The sequence below is a fragment of the Melanostigma gelatinosum genome (assembly GCF_949748355.1).
Source record: "Melanostigma gelatinosum genome assembly, chromosome: 16".
Taxonomy (NCBI): Eukaryota; Metazoa; Chordata; class Actinopteri; order Perciformes; family Zoarcidae; genus Melanostigma; species Melanostigma gelatinosum.
Window position 1 is genome coordinate 3,132,764 of NC_136649.1, and position 18,341 is coordinate 3,151,104.

General features: G+C 46.8%; 1 protein-coding gene across 3 annotated transcripts; it reads right to left on the bottom strand.

The window, feature by feature from the left end:
- Positions 1–12,576: 12,576 nt before the first annotated feature.
- Positions 12,577–18,237, bottom strand: qrsl1 (glutaminyl-tRNA amidotransferase subunit QRSL1). Of its 3 annotated transcripts, none has more exons than XM_079286294.1 (11): positions 18,136–18,237; positions 17,110–17,269; positions 16,931–17,029; positions 16,760–16,829; positions 16,434–16,595; positions 16,139–16,314; positions 15,387–15,499; positions 14,834–15,026; positions 14,569–14,686; positions 14,166–14,371; positions 12,577–13,075 (listed from the first exon to the last, which is right to left on the bottom strand). In XM_079286294.1, exons 1-11 carry the CDS (start codon positions 18,157–18,159, stop codon positions 12,864–12,866), a joined length of 1,533 nt encoding a protein of 510 aa, XP_079142420.1. In that variant the 5' UTR covers positions 18,160–18,237; the 3' UTR covers positions 12,577–12,863. The 3 variants fall into 3 exon arrangements, with proteins under 3 accessions (XP_079142420.1, XP_079142419.1, XP_079142421.1); XM_079286293.1 differs by having other exon boundaries at positions 16,760–16,856; XM_079286295.1 differs by lacking the exon at positions 14,834–15,026 and having other exon boundaries at positions 14,569–14,690; positions 16,760–16,856.
- Positions 18,238–18,341: the final 104 nt, after the last annotated feature.

The following is an 18,341-nucleotide window of genomic DNA, read 5'->3' on the forward strand; positions in this document are numbered from 1 at the left end:
CTGCAGAAACATGGGCACCAGCTCTAACTAGCCTCTTAAGCTTATTCCTAATTGTCTTAATGTGGCCTGCCATGGCTGGCTAGAGTCCCAAATAGGTGCTTTGAGTTGTCCTCCCTTTGGCTGATGTAGAATAGGTTTTGTGCTAAATTTAGCAAGTATGCTAGCTTGGGGGATTCATGGGCACTATAACAAAATGAGGGAAGAGGGTGAAACAGTGACATGTCCTACTGATTTCTCGATTGTATTTATCTTAAAACAAGTGAGAAAATCTGCCACGGCTACTCCCCTTACAATGCAACATTTGTAAAATAAAAAAAATATGCATATATAATTCTTATTCTTTACCATTTCAAGAAAACAGATTTTTGCAGTGCACACGTGGTGTTATTTGTTTCTACACCTGCCATTCCAGCTGAACCATGTATGCTCTGATGAAGGTCCTTTAGATCAGGGGTCTCAAACTCATTTTCACTCCGGGCCACATCAGCATCACGGTCGCCCACAAAGGGCCGGTTGTAAATGTAAGACTGTGTAAATGTAACTACTCGTGACATATTGTTAAATAACTCTCTGCATTTGATTATTGTTTATTCAAGTGTAAAAATATTGTACATGCAGTTATATTAATGTAAAAATATATTTAAGCACATTTCTGTTATTATAACTTAAATCCTTTTAATTTAGGGTTAATAAACCCTACTCTAATGCTGCGTTCACACCGGTCGCGTTGATTTTTTGACGCACTGCAAAAAAGCGTCCAACGCACTGCAAAAAAGCGTCCAACGCGCCGCCGGTCGTGTTCACACCAGACACCGCAAAATCTCGAAGCGCCGGAGAGGGGGCGTGGTTTATCGTCCTGGAAGCCTCGATCTGGCCGCCATTGTTTTCCGCCGTCAACCGGAGGAATAAGGACAATTTCTGCTCTGTACGTGTTGTGGAAGTCCCTCAAACGTCGGAATGCCAAACGCCGTCGTCTCTGGGTCCATAACAGCATCCGTAGGCGCACACAGCTCGGTGAATTTCACAGACTTCTCCAGGAACTACGTCTGGATGACTGCCGCTTCCAGCGCTACATGAGGCTAACCATTAGCTCCGGTGAGTGGCAGTTCCATAAAATGAATTAATGAAAGAATGAAATAAGTTCAGGCTTTGTCGGTCCACAACAGGGCAAGGAAGCCACTTTAACATAGTTTTTCTGAATGGAGTTTGGATCCATGATGGATCCGAAGTCCGACAATACTCAAAATAACGTAATCTTACGAAAATCACCAGCATTTAAGAAGTTTATTATTCATGACAGCAGCTGTGCAGTCATATCAATAAAACACCTTCTATAACGACTTCTATTAGCAGCTACAGTATGTTCAATAACTCTGTTCAATTTAATGTTCTTCTGTGCTGCAGATATCTTGCTACTGGTGACTCCTTTAGGACCATCGCAAACAGCTTCCGTGTCGGGGTCTCCACTGTCTCCGGTATTGTCCCAGATGTTGCCACAGCTATTTGGGACTGCCTTGTGGAGGAGTTCATGGCTGTGCTCACCACAGAGGAGTGGAGATCAATTGCTGTGCAGTTTGAGGAGCGGTGGAATTTTACTCTCTGCTGTGGAGCACTGGATGGAAAGCATGTTGTCCTCAAAGCCCCTGCTAATTCCAGATCTTCCCATGGCAAGACACCGTGTAATGCCCAAGCACATCCAAAACAGCTCTTTTAAGAGCCACCCACACATTTCTACTGAGCAAACTTCCTGCAATGTTACTTAATATATGTTGTAGCAGTGTGTCCTTCACTATATATATATATATATATATATATATATATATATATATATATATATATATAGTTGTATCCTTAAGTTTTCTTGTAAAACTACAATAAAGAACATGGACAAAGTAACATGAAATGAAGTGCATTGATTTATTGAAAATGTATAGAAAAACATATACAAAATACAAACTAATTGTTTTTTTTTAATTCCTGGTTCGTTCCCTGGAAAGATTGTCCCCCAGATGTCTAATCCAAATGTTCCAAATTCAGCACCACAGTGCTGGCATCATAAATTAATTTGTGAAATTGCAATTTTATATATTCCTTTTGCTGGCGTGGCAATCTTTCCAGGGAAGGAACCAGGCTCCTCATGAAGAGTTCATCCTCAGATTGTGGTAGTAGAGCTGGTGGAGCTGGTGGAGCAGGGGTGTCTCTCTCCAATGCCTGCAGAAGGCGCTTCTCTATCTCCTGCTGCTTCTCGATCCCTCTTGGCCTTTTTGGGGCCCTTCTTTTTCCTGTATGACATGGAAACAACATATTTCGTGAAACTATTGCATCCCATCACTACAATAGCTTGTAAAGTAAATATTTGTAATTGTGAAAAACATACCATGAATGCATAAATTGTATTCATACAAAAAAATGCAATCCAACTTTTGTGATGTACATACCCATGGGTGGAGCAGGAGCGGGAGGAGCAGCAGGAGGAGGAGGAGCAGCAGCACCTTGAGGTTCTTCCTCACCGTCCTCTGATGACCAATCTGTTTCATCTTTGAACATGAACAATAAAACAATTTTATGACTCAAAAGTGCTGCTTTAATTAAATAGTAATTTGCCTTCAAAGCTATGACAGTATAGTGGTTTAAGATCCGGAGCCCAGGGTTCAAAGCTCCTTTATTATAACTTATTTTTGCTCATGAAACATTTTTTTTAATAAGTATGAAGACTATACAGAACCAGGCTTTGCCAAATGAAAAAAACAAACCTCTTGCACTGCTTTGGCCTGTCGTTACTACTTCAGCTGTAGTAATATTTTCTGTATGACTTAACTATGCTGTGCTTTTGTGTCTTCACTTCAACAAACCTCTCCTGTCAATCTCAGATGGCCCTGTTGCTGCCTCTGACATGTCGTCCTGGTCTGGTCCTGCATCTGTGAAGTACTCTGCGGTACTGTCTCCCTCGACCCTCCCCATGTTACCGCTACTCTCCCTGGGAGTCACGAAGGGGTTGAGGAAAGACATAACCGCAGAGTACTTCCACTTCTTTGATGGCCCTGCTCCTGAGCCACTCTTTCTCTCTGTCTCCTCTCTCCTCTTTCTCAAATAGGTGTCCCTGAGAGTCTTCCACTTCCGTCGGCAAATCTCATCTGACAAGGAACGCATAACGTATTTAGTGTGAAAGCCGGTGGTTGGGCTAGCTTTCATGCTAACATGGTTCATATAGCTAGTTAGTAAATTACAACCGATAGCTAGAATCAAGTAACAAAGACATAATAATAACTTACCAGGTTGTCCGACGTCCTCACCTACTTTCCTCCATGCCATATCCTTTTTAGTTCGGTCGCGGTAGAGATACGACGACGTATCGTAGAGCTCGGGGAAGCCACAAAACTGCCACTATTAATTTGTCCTCCATTGTTGTTTGCGATTCAGCACCGGCATGAGCTACGGCACTGATGACGGGGGCAGCAACTCAACGCTGATAGGCTATCGCGCCACAGCGTCACCCGATTATGTCGCTGAAGTTGAAAAATTTCAACTCGCGTGTTGGCGATTTTGCGGCGTCCACCGCGTCCACCGCACTGCAATAACGCGTCGCAAAATCGCGGTTGGACGCGTTATTGCAGTGCGGTGGACGCGTTGGACGCCGCAAAATCGCCAACGCGCGAGTTGAAATTTTTCAACTTCAGCGACATAATCGCATGATGCTGTGGCGCGATGGCCAATCAGCGTTGAGTTGCTCCCCCTGTCATCACTGACTTCCTGCCGGTGTTGAATCAGGAAATAAATCCTGTAGCCGTCTGTGTTCACCCAGAGCTCTACGATACCTCATATCAACAGAGACCGGACCAAACTATGTGTATAAATGTGTGTGTGTAAACCATACGGTACAAACAATGAATAGACGCTGCCGTATTTACGTCTACGTGACGTTATTGAGTGCTGGTGGAGCTGCTACGATGTTAGCATAGCCTAGCACCGATCCATCAGAGCTCCATTGAGAAGACCAGTAACCTACAAATCGGTATCATTACGTAGTTATTTCGGAGTCCCTTTTTGTCGGTTTATTGCCGTTGAATCACAGCCAAATCAGTTTATTTTGTGTTCCTACAGCTGTAGTAAACAGCGACCGGTGGCTTGCTAGACAGTGAATACAGCTCGATACAATCCACGGAGCTCCTCTGAACAATGTTATGAACCAGACATGACGGCGTTTGGCATTCCGATGTTTGAGGGACTTCCACAACACGTACAAAGCAGCAATTGTCCTTATTCCTTTCACGGTTGACAGCGGAAAGAAATGGCGGCCAGGTGAACGGCTTCCAGGACGATAAACCACGCCCCCTCTCCAGCGCTACGAGATTTTGAGGCGTTTGGTGTGAACACGACCGGCGACTCTATCAAACTATTGAAGAAAATAGCAAAGACAAATATCAAACAACTTATTACAATAACTTTGTTCAAAGCTTAAAATCCTTTCAAGGTGCGTTTGCACAATCCCACATGAAGTATTTCATGTGTTTTAAAGCCACGTTTAAAGTAGTCTTCAATGTACTCACAATACATTTTCATGTCAAATATACAGTAACCAGCCAAAGAGCTGCTTCTATGACTGTGTGTTTAAGTATCTCATCATTTTGACTTTTTTTTATTTATTTACTTTTTTTGCTGGCGGATTCGCGGGCCACATAAAATGACGTGGTGGGCCGCATTCGGCCCGGGGGCCGGGAGTTTGAGACCCCTGCTTTAGACTGAAAGCTTAAAAAAAAGAAAGTTTTCTCTGCATAGATTATCTATTCTACAAGTTTGAGCGTTTTTTGATACTTCCAGCACCTATAAGCAGGGTGAAGCGGCAGTTATCCTGCATTTACCTGCAGTGCACATTTTAAAATAAATTGGAATGACATGAAATTACAGCGATGAAGAAGAGGAAGAAGTTCTATTTCATCCTTACTGACCGCCAGAGGCAGTGCTTAACACTGAATGTATTCCGTCGCGCGCATGCGCAGGTCGAATATTTATATCAACAAAGTCACGTGTGACCTCGGATGACCACCGTCATCTATAAGTTCCGGTGTCATCCTGAGCTCAGTCCTTTTTTCTTCTCGCGTCGCAGGTTAGCTACCATGGTAGCTTAAACAAGGATGTGTCTACGATCAAGACATATTAGAGCTCGTCGCTGTAGCCTTGTGACTACCGGTCGGAGTTGCGGTTCTCTCGCCCTCCAAAGGCTGCGACGAGCTGTCCCTCTTCGGAGGGAACGGTGTGTTCGCCGTGCGGACATCAAGCCCCGGACTGGTGGACGCCCCTATCATCGGTCGTCACCAGTCTGATAAGGGCAGCTAAGTCGTGATGACAGCAATCGGTAAGATCGATTAACATTGTTTTCTATAACAGTTGTTTGTTCCACGGTTGGCAGAGCGCTTCCGCTCTAGTAATCGAGTGGCGCGCTAACGAGAGCGTAGAATTACGCTGTCGGCCCGCCCTTCACAGTGTTACGGCTATCACAGTTAGCAGAGTGTTCCTGCTCAGGCAAACTTTGTGAGACACTAGTCCGCATTGGCGTTGTGTACATGGAGATTTAATCTTTACATCTGACGTAATTCGCAGTTAGCAGTGTCTTCACTCAGGCTAACTTGGATGCTAGCTGGGACTGCGTCCATCAACTTTGTAAACCTTACGGCTGTCACAGTTAACAGAGCGTCCTCGCTCAGGTTAACTCAGTGGAAAACTAGCTAAACAAAGCTGATACTGGGGCTGTAGCCATCAACTTTGTATCCTTACAGCTGTCACAGTTAACAGAGCGTCCTCGCTCAGGTTAACTCAGTGGGAAACTAGCTAAACAAAAGCTGATACTGGGACTGCGTCCATCAACTTTGTATCCTTACGGCTGTCACAGTTAACAGAGCTGTCACAGTTAACAGAGCGTCCTCGCTCAGGTTAACTCAGTGGGAAACTAGCTAAACAAAGCTGATACTGGGACTGCGTCCATCAACTTTGTATCCTTACGGCTGTCACAGTTAACAGAGCGTCCTCGCTCAGGTGAACTCAGTGGAAACTAGCTAAACAAAGCTGATACTGGGGCTGTGGCCATCAACTTTGTATCCTTACAGCTGTCACAGTTAACAGAGCGTCCTCGCTCAGGTTAACTCAGTGGGAAACTAGCTAAACAAAAGCTGATACTGGGACTGCGTCCATCAACTTTGTATCCTTACGGCTGTCACAGTTAACAGAGCGTCCTCGCTCAGGTTAACTCAGTGGGAAACTAGCTAAACAGAGCTGATACTGGGGCTGTAGCCATCAACTTTGTATCCTTACAGCTGTCACAGTTAACAGAGCGTCCCCGCTCAGGTTACCTCAGTGGAAAACTAGCTAAACACAGCTGATACTGGGGCTGTAGCCATCAACTTTGTATCCTTACAGCTGTCACAGTTAACAGAGCGTCCTCGCTCAGGTTAACTCAGTGGGAAACTAGCTAAACAAAAGCTGATGCTGGGACTGCGTCCATCAACTTTGTATTGGCCATCAACTTTGTAGCATTACAACGATCACAGTTAGCGGAATGTGCTCGCTCAGGCTAACTCGGTGAATGCTAGTTAGACTAAATCAACATCGAGGTTGTGCCCATTGATGGTTTTTACGCATTACGGCTGTCGAGTTCGCTCCGGCTAACTAGACTAAGCTAATACTCGGTGGGTCCATTGATTGTTGTAAACATTATGGACATATCGGTAGCGGATATCAGTTAGCAGAGTGCCCTCGCTCAGGCTAACTGGTAGCACACCAAGAGTTACAGCACCTGTCCAAGTGGAGAGTGTCCTCGCACTGTAAGGACTGTGGTTTTTTTTGTCCGTTTTCACAGTAGCAGAGTGCTCTCGCTCAAGCTAACTGGTGGGGCACCAATATCTGCAGCAACTATCCGAGTGAAGAGTGTCCTCGCTCCCCTCTCACTATGAGGACTGTTTTCCTGACCTGTTCCACAGTGGCAGAGTGCTCTCGCTCAAGCTAACTGGTGGGACACCAATATCTGCAGCAGCTGTGTTAGTGAAGAGTGTCCTCGCTCCCCTCTCACTGTAAGGACTGTGTTCTTTTTGTCAGTTTTTCACAGTAGCAGAGTGCTCTCGCTCAAGCTAACTGGTGGGACACCAATATCTGCAGCAACTAGCTTAGTGAAGAGTGTCCTCGCTCCCCTCTCACTATAAGGACTTGCCTGGCCTGTTTCCACAGTGGCAGAGTGCTCTCGCTCAAGCTAACTGGTGGGACACCAATATCTGCAGCAATTAGTTTAGTGAAGAGTGTCCTCGCCCCTCTCACTATAAGGACTTTGCCTGACCTGTTTCCACAGTGGCAGAGTGCTCTCGCTCAAGCTAACTGGTGGGACACCAATATCGGCAGAAACTATCTTAGTGAAGAGTGGCCTCGCTCCCCTCTCACTGTACGGACTGTGTTCTGTTTTGTCCGTTTTTTACGGTAACAGAGTGCTCTCGCTCAAGCTAACTGGGGGGACACTAATATCTGCAGCAACTATCTTAGTGAAGAGAGTGGGCTTAGAGAGTGCCCTCGCCCCTCTCACTATAAGGACTTTGCCTGACCTGTTTCCACAGTTGCAGAGTGCTCTCGCTCAGGCTAACTGGTGGGTCACCAATATCCGCAGCGGCTGGCTAAGGGAAGAGTGTCCGAAGGATCACTCGCCACTGACTGCCCCCTGCCTGTTCTCTTAACATTCAGCAGAGCGCTCCCGCTCGGACTGATTTGGAATTCCGCATAAACTAGTGGGACAAGGGTTCCACCAGAATCGCGGCCATGTTAAACTCTCCCGGCTGTAGGACCTGTATAGCTCCTCTTCAGCCGGAGGACGGCCCTGACCTCTTGCCCTGGCAGGGAGAACCCAGGCAGGACCTGCGGCATCACGCCTTGAGCAGTAAGGTCTGCTAGGCTGGCCGAAGTGGAACACCTGATGCGGGAGGGCTACCTCCCCCTGTCAGGGCAGCTGAATCCAGACCAACCTACCCTGGTCATTTGTATGGCGCTTGCACGCCGGGCATACACAGCAGCTGGAACATCCACCTGTGAGTGCCTTCTTCAGGCACCTTCCCGCCCTCACCACCTTTTCTTCCTCCCTCCGAGGAATATCTGAGGGAGTTGCGTGCATGGTGGAGACACCAGGGCTCTCTCCCGCCTTACATCAGACCATGCAGGAGGTGGCAAATCTGGCCTTGCACGTATGCCAGCCAGTTAGACGACTATGGCGTCCATCAGTTTCCCCTGAGGAGACTCTGAGGCCCGATGCCAGGTGCCCTCGACCCAATGTCGGGTCAAAGATGACCTGCTATCCAGGGCTTAGGACACAGCAGCGCTGTGCACCGTATCGACAACTCCCTCTCCCACCTCATGCTTTCCCTCGCAGATTCTCTGCAGCGGGCTACTTCGACGCTTCTGCTCAGTGATGCTTCATTGCAGGCGTTTGCGCTCATATCGAGGGAACGTGGATGTATGATGTCCACCCTGGTTCAGACTCGCCGCCAGGTTTGGCTGGCGCAGTCACCCCTATCTGAGACATGTAGGAGGACCCTCCATACTGTCCCAGTGGAGCCTGGTGAGCTGTTCGAGTCAGCTGCTGTACAGGCGCTTCAGCGGACTGTTAGAGCTAGCCAGACCTGGCAGCAGTTCTCTGGTCTTTGCAGGGACATGCCTGCACCCCCAGACCTAGGGGTCCCATTTTTGGCCCACAAGGCCGTTTCTCAGCCTCCAGCTTACCCTAGTAGCGCAACAGGCCTCGGCGTCCTGCTGAGAGGCCGGACCGCTACCTATACAACCCTACTTACGTCCCCGTCCCCCCCGGCAGGGGTGCCAGGAGATGTCTCCAGGCCGGCTGTCAGGGTTCTTTCTCCCATCAGCGGATTTCCAAGGGAGAGTGCTTCACGTCTATCGACGCCTGTTCCCATGGTGCGTCACCACAACTTTCAGTCCTGGGTGCTTCCATTCGGACTCTCCCATCTCCCCATGGGTGTCCACAGTGTGTTACTGCTGTCCTTTCCCCCTGCAATCGCAGGGCGTGAACATACTGCCGTACTTAGACGACTGGCTGACCTAGGTGCCGTCCCGGCTTCAGGCGCCACAGGACACTGCTCGCCTTCTCTCACGTGGCCCGGTAGGCCTCAAGGTGAACATGGAGAGGAGCTACCTGAGCCCTTCTCAGAGCATAACCTTCATTAGGGTGGCCCTATGAGGGCCTGTCTGTCGCCCCAGTGCGGATGGCTGAACAGCCTTCACTTGGATGCCAAGTGGCACAGATACAGGGCAATAATATTATCGAAACAGTGTCTATTCATCTATTCACTATCCCCATGGAGGGAGTGCATATCTGGCGAACAGTGTCCCAGGAACCGAGCCCCAGGGGCTCGGTTCCATTCCACCAGGAGATTGTCACAACAGGTACCTGCCTCTCAAGGCGGGTGCAGGGTGACAGAACGGGACAGCCTGGGGGCAGTTGTCTGCTGAAAGACCGCAGGTCCAGGTTCTAGAGCTAGCGCTCGAGCACTTCCTTCCATGTTGAAGGGAAAGCATGTGCTTGTCCGGTGGACAGCACCTCTGCTGTGATTTCCCATGAACTATCGATGGGGCACCAGATCTGCAGAAGTTGCTACGGGGATCACCGTGGCCTTCTGACTTGGGAGGCCCCTCGCCTGACCAGCCTGTGGGCAATGTACCCACCAGGGGAATGGAACAAGGTTGTGGTTTTCCTGTTCTGTTACAAGCCTCCACCAGGAGAGTGGCGGCTGCATCCAGACGTGTCGACCCACTGCCCCCACTGGGTCTCCCTGACGGAGAGGACCAGCCCTCTGGGTCAAGATGCCCTGGCTCACACGTGGCCAGAGGATCTTCTTTATGCCTTTCCACCAGTCCCTCTGCTTTTGCTATAAGCTTGTCAGAGTTCTTCCCCGACAGGAGGGATCTCCTGTCGCAACTAGAGGGTCGGATTTGGCATTCCAATCCCTGCCGTCTTCAATTAGGGGTCACGGGGGGGCCCGACCGGATGCTGAGTGGCTGCATAGAACCAGTCTGACGGACTATTCTGAATGCCAGTGCGCGGTCTACCTGCCTGCAGTACAAGAAACAGGTGGAATCTGTTCTCCGACTAGTGTGCGGCTCGGAACAAGGTCCCAGTACAGCGCCCCGTGCCTGCTGTACTGAGTTTCTACAGTCTCTCCTGGATAAGGGCCGGTCTCCCCTGCATGGGACCTACCCTTGGTACTGGACAGCTTATGCTTGTCCTTTTGAACCCCTGGCACAGGCGGAGCCTAGATGGCTATCAGCAAGACGGTTTTCTCCTTGCTGTCAATTCAGCTCAATGTGGGGGCGAGCTGCATGCCCTATCAGTGGAAGAATCATGTCTGAGGTGGAACTCAGATGGCTTGGGTGTCACTTTCTGGCCTAAGGCAGTGTTTCTCCCAAGGGGGTGGATACGTTCACATATAAACCGGCCTATCCAGCTGGCAAAGTTGACCCCCCCCCTCCCCCATCGGGAGAGGAGAGGTCAAGGCTGCTGTGCCCAGTGTGGGCCCTCAGAGCTTATATGGCAGCCACCGCCTGCATAGTCAGTTATGGTGAGCCTAAGAAGGGCTGTGCTCCTTTTTAAGGAAAAAAAGGAAAAACGGCACCTGTCCCACTGGATAGTGGAGGCCATTGCCGATACATACAAGGCGAGCGGCTGCGCTCGGCCATCCGGGGTGAAGGGTCACTACCAAGAGTGTCTCCACACCGAGGGCAAGCCTGAGTGGTGTGCCTGTGGGGGATACATGTGCGGCGGCCTCATGGGCATCGCCGAGCACATTCACCAAACACTACAGAGTTAACGTTGCCGGCCCTCACCCACTGGGGAGGGTTCTTGGCCAATTTTCTCTGCCGGAGCTATAAGGGGTAGTTACTGTGCTTCCTCGTGACTCTTTTGGTATAAGTCATCCAGTGTTAAGCACTGCCTCTGGCGGTCAGTAAGGATGAAATAGAACGAAAGTTACGGACGTAACTACGGTTCTATGAATCCTGGATGACCGCCAGAGTTCTTGGTCACTCGGAATCCCGTGAACTCGCGAGAAGATTCCATAGGACTGAGCTCAGGATGACACCGGAACTTATAGATGACGGTGGTCATCCGAGGTCACACGTGACTTTGTTGATATAAATATTCGACCTGCGCATGCGCGCGACGGAATACATTCAGTGTTAAGCACTGCCTCTGGCGGTCATCCAGGATTCATAGAACCGTAGTTACGTCCGTAACTTTCGTTATCTGGTCACAGGAGTGAACAGGGAAATAAGATAATCAATGGTGAGTTTGTCAGTGAAGGTTACGTGAGCTAAGCATGTGAACTTCTCGGCTGAACAACAAAGCAGCAGTCATATCAACTCATCAAAGCTCCACCAATTATGAACATGCTATTTTTAACAAACACGTTTTTTCTGCAGAAGACCTTGTTGATTCACACACAAAAAAAAAACAATGTTCTATCTTGTGCACTCTGTTGAATAACAGTATCAGGATTAATCCGGAATGTAACAACCCAAGTTCCACGTAGCAGAGAAATGGGTCAGGATTATGCGGAGCTGGAGTCAATTGAGAATCTGTGAGCACTCATCGTGGCACCTAAATTTAGGCCAGTATCCAGTACTGTAATTGGCTGACTGGATTGATTTCGCTTGACCTGATTCCAACTGTTTAATGTGGACCGTCTAAGTATTTCAGGGAAAGTATCTGCTGGAGCCAAAATGGTGAAGAGTCTGCTGGTGCTTGTCATGCAGTCTTTACCTAACTCTTCTGCAATTTGTCTTTCTTCAGTCACACATACACTTGCAGAAAAAGATGCATTTGCTAAATTGCTTTTTAATAAATTCCACAAAATGTCTGCAGAAATTGGCAGATATGTGGAGAGAAAGTCAAGAGCGTGTCTTCGCATTTGATATGGGACGACCTCTTCACAAACCTATTCAGGATACGTCATGAAACTAAAGGAGTATAATTTCCTCACAAGCATAAGAAAGTTTGCTTCATTTGCTATGACCTGATGTACAAATGTACTTAAAAACCACATAGAATTATTAATTTTAGTATTTAATACACAAGCTTACAGTCATGTTAGCGGAATGTTAACATGCTGACGTTTAGCAGGTGAGGCTGATGGGAATGTCATCAGTTTAGCAGGTATTTAGTCATAAAACAAAGTATTGGACAAATTTAAATTTCACTAAAAATCTAAAAGGTAAAGTCAGGCAATCACTTCATCCTCTGAGGACCATAAATGTACTTGTCATAGCAATCCATCCAATGGTGGAGATATCTCAGTCTGGACCAAAGTGGTGACACTGTCCAAGAGACTGACATTGCCATCTCTACCGCCACACCGCTAGCATGACCAGGTAAACAGATGCAGGTAAAGAACAGCAGCACGTGTGTGTCTTTTGGTCATTTGGCGACTGAGCTTGAAAACGATTTCGGTGCCTTTAATAATACATTAAATAATAATATAAGACATAAGAACTGTCTACACATGGACATTGACGAATAATAAATATCACAATTAATAGATCACCCATCTTGCATGTATTTAATAGCACCACCTTCAGACATGAACACACATGGCAGCAGGTCACAGATTAAACACAATGTCCCTGCACTGAAGAGTATAATGCATGTTGTTGAGCAGGGAGTCTAGCCTTTGTTGTAATTATTTTCATTGCATCAAGGAGCAAGTGGACAGAGATAAAAACAATGTCCTGCAAAGACATAAAACAAGCCATGAGTGTCCATCAGAGTGGCACTTTCAGGCCATTCTGTGTGACTCTGTCAACAGTGGGGTTCCTTGTGTCCACAGGTCTCTTCATACAGCTGAAGTCTGCTCTCTGTTGGCCGTTCCCGCTTCATTCCCGCTCTCGTCTCCACAGTCACTGATGGAGGGGAACCCGACCCTCTGCTCTATCCATTGGGCGATGCCGAGCAGCTTATTGTCCTGGAGGGCGGGGCCTATTAGCTGCAACCCAATGGGAAGGCCCCGGCTTGATAAAGCAGTTGGCACAGAAACGGCAGGCAGACCTGGGGCAAAGTAAAAAACTGAGTTGAAGGAGAGTGCAGGGTAATGATTAGGGTCTCAAGCTTAGTTAGGAGAGTGATACCAGGCGAAAAAAAGTTAAACTGAATGTAAACACGCTCCTTTAAAGTACACTTCTGTCGGAGCTGAAATGGACTATGTGTTGACCAGGTTATGATTACCTTTGCCATCAGAGAATAACAAAGCAAAGAAGAGTGTAAGAAATTTGAGCATAGAACTGTGTGTTTAGTAGCTATAATAAAAGTGTTCAATGATTCATATTTAAGAATTCATAATTAAGCATAAAGTGTTTTAGGATTAGTAGCTAGATGGAGAATTTGAGACATGAAGCGTTTGCCAAATGTCTTATCTATTATATGGAATGTTTATCATAGAGGGATTAAACAATAACTGACAGTCATTGAATGTGTTAGTAAACTCAGGGACAGAAAGGCAGCCAGGCGAATACACTCCTGGAAGTTAGCCAATAGGAATTGGGATAAACGGAAGGGGAGGAGTTTCGGACGGATATGAGGGCGGGGATAGGAAGTGTTTTTCTTGGCCTCTTTTAGCGTGTGGTTCCGAGAGACGGCTGTGTCTCATGGGACCAGTGAGTTTTTTCCAAAGTGGGGTAATATTGTAATATTTCATAGGAGTAATGTACTCTATTGTAAAACTGTAATCGTACTTGCATCAGTGGGATTAAATTCCTTTTAATTGTAAACCAGTCTTGGTAGATTTATTATTGCAGCGCGTCCACTGTAGGAAGCAGCTGGACACACGTGTGCTGGCCTCCTCCCGATGGGGTGAGATTCAGCCCCCACAAGAGAAGTAACACTCATTTCCTCTTTTATTTTCACGACAGCATTTGTGATCCAATGAGCCTATTCTAAAGGATGCAAATTAAGAAGCACTGACTAAACTGAAGTAGTTGTGGTTGAAAGGTTTTTGGTGTGTGGGTGTATTTAAATGTGCGCGTGTGTGTGTGTATTCATGCATGCAGAATATATAAGTTCCTGAATCCTCCCACACTTCCTATGCCATGCATGAACAGTTCTGCCTAAAGGCCACCTCTCCCTTTTCTTCTCTCTGTACCTGCCATGTTGACAGGTTGGGTGAAGACGTCGTCCTGCGCGCTGCGCGTCCTGTTGTCTTCCTGTGTGAAGTCGGAGTAACGGGCCGCGTCAGCCAGGGTAGTGGGCGTCAGCAGCACGTCGACGCCTGAGCTGAACGCGCGTTTGAAATCGTCTGCGATCAGCCGGCGCAGTCTCTGAGCCTTCACAAAGTAGTGCTCGTAGTTCCTGCCGAAAAATGAGGGCGGGGGCAGCAAAAAATGTTTTATTCTCTCATACATTTAATAAAAGACAATTTGGCAAGTGACCAACAGTGCTCATAAAAAAGGTGAAAATGATAGAGTGGCACACTGTCAGCTCCACACTGGTGTGTAGTTCGTGAAATGAATCAGACGGGTGCAAGCAGCTTCGATCTGTCGTCTTACTGTTTGAGCAGGAAGTAGTTCCCAGACAGTATCCTCCCTCGCACTACATCGTTGAAGCCCTCGTGGCGGCTCGAGGCGTACATGGCCTCCGTCGAGCTGTCCACCTCGCTACGATGGCCTGACTGACAGAAGAGACGGGAATCAACGGCGCTTGCCTTTTCGGATTTTCTACTGTCAAAATAAAATCCCCGTGTGATCTATGTGGCACCCTACATGTGAAATGCTCCACGCTGCACCCTTAACGTGTTCTGCACTGGTTTCGTACCGTATTCTAGGCCATCAAAGCGGGCCATGTTAGACGCCACCTCCGCGTGGCACAGGACGTGGTAGCACACGATGGAGTGCTGGGTGTGGGGGAGGGATACCTGCTTCACCCGCGCCCCCGCCCTCTCAAACATGTCAGCAACACGACTCCATTGCGCTAAAGTCTCCTCAGACAGCCCCGGGGCGTGGTACTCCTGACATACATTAAGACGCAGGAAATGAATGCATTTGTGTTCACAGAGATAAATATACATGTATCTTTTTATCAGACCCATCTGTATGAACATAACCCCTTCAAAGAATTTGTCTTGGTGATAAAAATCAATAACAAAAAGCATCACAACACCAACAGTTCCTTTCTCCAGTCAAATTGAGAATTGTTAATATCGCTCATACAGCTAAAATATTACAGCTTGAGGGTTTCCTATTTACAACAAAACTTAAGTTATTAACAGCTTACATGCAAGTAAAAAATGAGATTTGTATATTACAAAACCAAAGAGAAGTGCTGAAATGATACAGAAAAGATGATTTAAACAAGGAGCTATACTCACCTTTGGGATGCCTACACAGATGTTCTTGACATCAAAGTGTTCAGGTAGCTCTGTCAGCGATGAGGGAGCAGGAGTTGTTGTTGAGTCTCTCATATCCTGGCCTTGGAGGATACCTGTGTGACAGGTTAGTACCATCGTTTGATCGCAGTATGAAGAACACAACAATGTGGAACTGCAACACTGATTTACATGTCACATGTTCTTTCAATTACACGGATAGTTATTTTAAACATTTTAAATTGTGCATCGTTTACACGGCAGGTCGAGAATTGTGCCGCCCGTGTGCTTGCTACATACATTAACTGTACCCACTGGTAGAACCACGGCTCTATAGCACTACTAGTGGTCAGAATTCTGCAGGGTCCCTTTAATATCAGTATTCCATGTGAACCCGGATGGCATGGCTACTGGGTATGGAAATATTTCGTTGAATTAGCCCCACTAATGTAGCCTTGGGACTACAGATGAAAAATAGCCTTTTGGCTAACTGGCGCATTTGCAGAAATGTTTTTATTAATGTGCACTGTCCCGTTCAAATAAACCAATAAATAAATTAAGAATAAAAGGACATTTACTGTGCATTACTTGGCACCAACATGTGGACTATCTTGTCCTTTATTTAACCAGATAAGTCCCACTGAATTCAAAGCTCGATTTGGAAAGAAAGAGCTGTAGAATGATCATAATCAAGAAACGTTTGTTTTTTTCTTCTTTTATGTGGGCCAGGATGACGCTCAACATTCGTTTCCTACCCAACACGATGGCTGCATCGCTGACACTGCGGGTCATAATGCCGGGGACGTCCATGGAGTTGACCAGGGGGATGAGACCATGTCTGGACAGCAGACCATAAGTGGGCTTCAGGGCCACAACACCACACAGTGCTCCAGGGTTACGGGTTGAACCACCGGTGTCTGAACCCAAAGCCCTGCCAAGTAATTATCAGAACAGCACATTTTGATTTTATGAACGCCATTTTGAATAAAATATTTCCTTTTGTGTTTCTTTGTAACAGTTTTGCAGCAACAGCGAATGTGTTCCCCTCACAGGTAGCTGCTGAGCGAGGCCACAGCGGCAGCACTTCCTCCTGAACTTCCTCCGGTGACGACCCAGTGGGAGTCAGGCGCTGCCCCAGTCCTCTCTCTGTAGGGAGCAGCATAGCTCCAGGGGTTTCTCACCGGGCCGAAAGCCCCGTCAGTACTGCCCGCACTGCGAGACCAATACAGAAATAAGACGATGACAACCAGTATTCTAAAAAAACAAGTCTTTCTGTACACATCCAAAACAGTTTCAACAAGTAATTTATCAAATAAACTGGGATTTGTGACTCGCTGTTGCTGTTATTATTCTGACAATGATAACGACGGCCTTACCCCATAGCAAACTCATCCATGTTGGCCTTCCCCATGAGGACAGCCCCTTGGTCAAAAAGCTTCTGGACCACTGTGGCATTGTAGGGTGGGGTGTAGTCTGTAGCACAAGTAACGGTAGGTTATCATTGGAATATTTAAGACGCGGTAACTTTCACTGAGGTTCAAGCAGACCGTTAAGCATCTTGGAAGCACATGTGGTCTTGATATTTTCTGTGCAGAAGTTGTCCTTGACTGCAAAGGGGATTCCATCCAGAGGTCCTTTGGGGGCACCTGAAGACAAAAACGAGATCAGTAACACCTATGACTCTGTAACACAGAATGTGTGGACATACAGGCTCACGCGTCCACACCTCGCAGCAGTCTTGCTTCTGCCTCTCGAGCCTGCTTCAGGGCCAGCTCCTCCGTCACAGTGATGTAAGCGTTAAGATGCTGTGTTTTTTTGATGCGGTTCAGACACTTCCTACAAAGCTCCGTCGGGGAGATTCTTCCCTCCCTGAGCGCCGCAGACACCTGGAGAACAATGATGTGATACCAGTGGGGTCTCTCGGTTATTCAGTTCCTCAATCGACCCTTTTCACAGCAGACATGTTGACTTGTTATAGTAGGAAAAGCACAGATGCAAGTGATAACATGAGCAGTGTCTCTGCTCTATTCAAATGTCCCCGTAAACAGTGACAGTGAGTCAGCTTGGACAACACCAGGACCCTGAAAGCAGCACACCTAAAATGTCTTCTATCTGGAGTCAAGTATCATTTTGAAATATTCTACTTATATATTTTTCACGCTACTTTATACTTCTCATCCACTTGATATCAGAAGTCAATATTATTACTTTTTACTTCACTACATTTATTTGAATCGCAAATAAGTCATCCGTCATATTCCAATAATATATGAATCATAAATATATAGGCTCATTCTGCAAATACTGACACCAGTAGGCTACATTCATCTGCTAGCGACATTTAAGTTGTGTCATTATTTTGTTTCTGAAAGACAGGATATAGTTTTTTAACGGGACAACTTAACGTTAAGTGCAAGAGCATGTTTCGACAGAAGCTTTATAAAGTTAGGCAGTGACGTTAACGTTAGCTGTCTTGGTTAGCTAATGTTATATATTATCATACATACATACATACATACAACTGTATTATACAATTTCTCTCACTATGCAGACAGCACAATAAACAGATAATATATTTCAGCTATCTATGTTTTAGTTAGGGAGCAAAAGTAGTAACTCTGTGATATTATTTCACCTATGACATAATGTAGTTATGTCAGATATGAATTGACAGCACAAACACGTCGGGAACGCGGAGTGAATGCACGAAATAAACACGGAGAACTGAGCTCAAGCAAACAGTCGTACTCACCTCCCTTATCGTCAGGCTGAGCATATTTAAAGCAATTCTGTGACAACCTCTCAAATTAACAACAACCTCTGCATGATGTGCGGCACTAGCGGGCCGCCATGTTTTTTCGATAAACAACTTCTAACACCGCCTTTTGTGATTGGACGGCCGTTGAGAAACCCGCGCTGTGATTGGTGGAAAGGCTGAGGGGGTGTTAAAAGACACCA

Excerpts from the sequence above, each read along its gene's own strand:
- qrsl1 (XM_079286293.1), bottom strand. The coding sequence starts at position 18,159 with ATGCTCAGCCTGACGATAAGGGAG. Across the intron at positions 15,500-16,138 it reads CGATGCAGCCATCGTGTTGG|GTATCCTCCAAGGCCAGGAT; the intron begins GTAGGAAACGAA and ends CCTGTCACACAG. Across the intron at positions 15,027-15,386 it reads TCTGTGTAGGCATCCCAAAG|GAGTACCACGCCCCGGGGCT; the intron begins GTGAGTATAGCT and ends AATGTATGTCAG.